This window comes from Hakea prostrata, chromosome 1, assembly GCF_041222555.1.
Source record: "Hakea prostrata isolate BN-2017 chromosome 1, UWA_Hpros_2, whole genome shotgun sequence".
Lineage (NCBI taxonomy): Eukaryota > Viridiplantae > Streptophyta > Magnoliopsida > Proteales > Proteaceae > Hakea > Hakea prostrata.
Window position 1 is genome coordinate 75,527,942 of NC_142600.1, and position 4,751 is coordinate 75,532,692.

The 4,751-nt window shown below is 38.2% G+C and overlaps 1 protein-coding gene across 1 annotated transcript; it reads left to right on the forward strand.

Moving 5' to 3' along the window:
• Positions 1–779: 779 nt before the first annotated feature.
• LOC149030110 (transmembrane protein 161AB protein) lies at positions 780–4,492 on the forward strand. The gene has a single exon (XM_089142423.1). It carries the CDS (start codon positions 1,004–1,006, stop codon positions 2,417–2,419), a length of 1,416 nt encoding a protein of 471 aa, XP_088998549.1. The 5' UTR covers positions 780–1,003; the 3' UTR covers positions 2,420–4,492.
• The last annotated feature ends 259 nt before the right edge of the window (positions 4,493–4,751 follow it).

Sequence of the window (4,751 nt, forward strand, 5' to 3'; positions counted from 1 at the left end):
TTTAAAGGCCAGCTCCTTCATGCTTCTATGGACCTCATATTGGAGTCTTGGGTGTGGTCCTTCAATGGCTGTTGGCCACAAATTACAGGCGCCCACAAGATTAGAGGGTGATGAATTTTTGTTATTTTTTACTTATGGGTCCTAAATAATTTGTAGTTATAAATTATAATGCCATTAGTGTGCTCCCCATTAGGGAGATGATCCAGACTCCAATTTGAGGTCCAAAGAAGCTTGAAAGAGTTAATGTTATAATTACGAATTATTGGAAGACCCACCGTGTTAAGGTAATAAGATTTTTTTTTTTTTTTTTTTTAACTTGTGGATCACTGGAGAGCACTCACTGCTTCACCATCCACACTCCTCAAATTGCCCCAAACCCAGCATTTTACTGGAACTAATTGAGACCAATATCCTGTCCATTTTTTCTTGTAAACATGGGACATGTGTTTTAACATCACATCAAAAGGTTGAGGTCTATTAATAAGTCACAATATTTTTTTAAAAATTTAATCACAATTCTTTGATGTGATTTATGAATGGATTTTAACCATTTGATAAGATATTGGTCATATGTCATATATTTTCAAGAAACTGAATAATTTATTTCCTTCTTAGAAATGAACTGGATAAATTTTTGAATAGACTGAGTTTCTATAAAGTAGGAAACGAACTCGGAACCTGGGGCCCATGATGTGACTGTTTTAACCTTCTAGGTGACCTACCGAGAAGAGAACCACCTAATTCTCATAGAGTGGTTCTCAGTCTTTTTCGTCATTTCACTAACTTTTCTCAATTTGACAATTTCAGGCTTCCTAGTTCCGAAGGAGTTCTCAGTCCTCAGAACGCCAAACCTAGTCATGTTGTGTACTTCTCTTCTCAGTTGAGCTTCATTTGGTCAACTAACTGAATCTGAAAGAAGAAAGATTGAACCTTTGAAGCAAGCTTAGTGTTAGATCTTTGTGTAATCGTTTCTGGTTTGTACGATTTTTCCTCACAAAGAATCATGATAGATATCTTAGTGGCATACAAGAATCTGATTCTCCAAGCGGCTCTGTGTCTCACAGTTACATTCTTCCTCATCATTCTCAGGATCCCAACCAGATTTCTCGAGGGTCTCTTCACTTACCTTCACCCAGAAAGCCTCGGCAACGACCAGAACCAATCGGGTGTCAGAGCTGCAATTCGGCGACCCCAGAATACCGATTCATCATCTGGTCCTGGTCTTGACGGTTACAAGAATCTCTCTTCCAGAGAAGAGCCTAAGAGGAGGAATCGTTCCAAGGAGAAATTTGAATTTGACGAAAACAATGCGCAGATCTATAGATTACGTCTCGTCGATACCCATGTCGAATCGCGGCTTTATTTTACTGGATATCGAGACACGTTTATCTACTCGACAGTGGCGCTCTCGAGTATTCTGCTTCACCATTTCTTGCCTGTCCCGGAGGGATCCGGAGCTCTCGTAAATGGAGTTCTAGTTCCTACTCTTTTGGGTCTTATTGCTGTTTGCAAGATATTCGTCTTGCTTGGGAAGTTATCTTTTGAGAGATCTTCGTCCAAGAGGTCGGAGAAGCAGATAAGCATCCTTATGGGGTTCTTGGGGTTTCTCTTGGTTCTTTCGATTGTTTATGGGGTTACTCCTTCGGTGTTCGATTTTGAACTGGATTCAGTTGATGGTTTTGGAAAGTTATCAGTCGCTGTTTTTCTTGGATGTCTAACGGGGTTTCTGTTCATACCGGCGACAAAGAGTGCTAGAGCATTTTGGCTCGGAACTGATCAACTTCGTTGGAACTTGTCCATAATTTCTTGTGGTCGAATTGCCCGGATGTTTCTTTATATCAATTTATTGATGGTCATATTCACATCATTGCTTTGGATTAATCCAATTGTAGAAATGCTGGTTAACAAGAACAGTTCTGATATCAAGGGAAGGAATTTGAGTGTGAGAACTGGAGATGCAGATAAGTTGGCTGGGAATATAGGGATGGGACAATCAGATTTTACGAAGTTGAGGTTTTGGTGTTTGTTGCTTTCAGGTTTGTCTCAGACTTTGGCGCTGCGCCCGAACTTGCAGATGTATTTAAATGAGGCAGTGTTATCTTGGTACCAAAGATTGCATGCTAGTAAAGTTCCAGACCTGGACTTCAGTAGGGCGAAGATCTTCTTGCACAATTATTACCTCTGTTTAGTAGTTTCGCAGTTTTTTGCACCATCAATGCTGGTACTCCTTTTTCTTGGATTGTCTCAATTCGAAGGTGACTTATTTACGAATTTCTTATTTGTATGTGGGTTTTTCCCTTGTTCTGTGTTTGTAAAAGAAGTAATCTTATTCATGGCTTGGTGGGTTGTCTTTGTTTGGAGCCTTTTTGCTTCTGCAAGCCTTGTCCTTTATCGTCGTGGTTTTTTATATGTCTCCTGACAATTTTGCATATGCATTTTTGGACCTTAATTTTCGGCCATTTGAGTTGTATTTTTGCTTAATTTGAAGTGATTTGTGGTTGTTTGTAGCACAACTTGGTACTTTCTGTGTCCAACTGATACATGTTGTTGACCAAGGGGAATTTCTTTTAATGCTTGATCTTACCTGCCTTAACTATTATCATCATGAATTTTCCTGCTGCCAATGTAGAAAGTTTACTATGATACAGAAAATTCTGAATTCATTGTGTTATCCACTAAAATCTGATAATGGGTAGCTTTCAGCTTTCGGTGTTCCAGGCTGGCATAAATTACTCATAGTAAATTGTAGTGAAGCAGTACAAAAACCATTAACCTTTAGACATAGAAGTACTTATTTACTTGTCTCAGACACTTGCACTATATATATATATTGACCTTATTTTATCTCGTACTTACTTTTTCGTTGCCATATTGTCTATCCCAGCAAATTTAAAAAACTGGTACCAGTTTTCATTCAGGATTCCTTTCCATAGGTAATGGAAAATAGAAATATCATTCTTCATCCTTCAATTTTCTGCCTATCATACCTTAGTAAATTTAATATATTGACCTGTAAACTGCAGGATTGAATTTTGTTTTCCTTAGGTGTTCTCCTTTTAGAAAATTTAGAAATGAATCTGAAACTTTGAAACCAATTGTACAAAATGATATAAGGCAAAACTAGCAGACTCAAAGAACAAGGGCTTTAAAGAATAAATAAGTGAAGTTCTTGTTGTACCTTTTTCTCCTTAGCTTCCCTTAGGTATAACTCACAAATCTCTTTTATCATTATGTCCATTCTCCCTGGAAACCCTACTTAGCAACTGCATCTCGGAGTACTACAAGCAACAAAATGAGGAAAGATGATTCAAACTTGGCTTTACAGATTGGAAATGGATACCAGCTTGGAATTCTTTGATTTAGTTTGATTTTCCACTGAACCTGAGACTTCTTCACTATAGTTAAATTGGATGTAATACCATTGTGGTTGCCTAAGGTTATTGCTGTGTATTATGGGGGAATACTATCCTGGATATTGTCTTATGAAGTTGGTATTTCAGGCCCCTATGTTGATTTCTTTGGGTCAAATATCAAGCGCATATTCCTGCCAGATTTTGACCTTCGGTAACCATTGAGCGATGGGTTTACAGAGAAGAACATTCCTTGGAATTAGTGGGCCCTGTTAACTAATTGCATGAAAAATAATTCCAAAAGATTCTGTGGGACTCTTTGTTGATTGCAGGGAGATAATTTCAGGAGAAGTTACATTATTTGTGCAGGGGACTTATGTATAGTTTTTAGTTGGTTTCTATTTTTTTAAAAATATTTTCCATATATTAGCGGTAGTTATTTTACTTACTACTAGGTATTTATTAGCTTTCAGTTTTTTCTGGTATCAGTTTCCTTTTCTTGTCATAAGTTATTCTACAATATATCCTGTACTGTGTGTGGGATTCTTTTTCTATTTTCTGTTATTGTTGATTGCTCTATATTTTCTAAGAGCCGTAGTGCTTAAGAATGATTTTAGATGAATGAACAAAAAAAGCGTGATTGCAGTGCGAGGCACTGTGACGTGAGGTACCTTGGGTGAGAAGCCCTTGTGGAGATAGGTGGGGCCTTGTTTAATCAACTGTTAAACCCTTTGATCTCTAACCAATTCTGTAATTTGTTCTCCAATAATCTTGGTGTCTGACGGTAGGTGAGATAGCAATATATCCTTCTTTTATTTCATTCACTTTGTCAAGTGATACATCCAGTTCATGTTCTTCAGTGTCATAGTTTAATCTGGGTTACATCAATATCGTTTCAATTTTCATTTAATTGACTCTTACTGGCTTTGATCTCTAATCAGTTCTGTTGTTTTTTCTCGTGCTGTTACACCCTAATGTTACTTCTCACAGCCACGTGTATCTAGCTGCTTGTACATCTTTAATTAGTTTCTATATCTTGATAAGAAAGATCAAGGTTAACGTTACAACATGGTATGTGATTTGCCCTAATGCTCTGACAAGCTCTGTTAGGGCCCTAAGATGATGAGATCATGCCAGGTGTTTTTTTTTTTTTTTGGGAGGGTGGGGGTGGGGGAGAGATTATGTGTAACCCTGTCTCTCTCTTTCTCTCTCTCTCTCTCTCCCCCTCTTCCGCGTGGTGTGATCTCATGACCCCTGGGCCCTATCAAACTCTGTCATCTCTTACCCCCCCCCCCCCCCCAAAAAAAAAAAAAAAAAAAAAAAAAAAAAAAGGGCCCCCTATCATGTTGATTTCATCCTCACCAATGGTGGCTTTCAGTGTCCCATCGCATCTTCGTCTGA

Coding starts and splice junctions, on each gene's coding strand:
- LOC149030110 (XM_089142423.1), top strand. CDS start 1,004: ATGATAGATATCTTAGTGGCATACAAGAATCTGATTCTCCAAGCGGCT.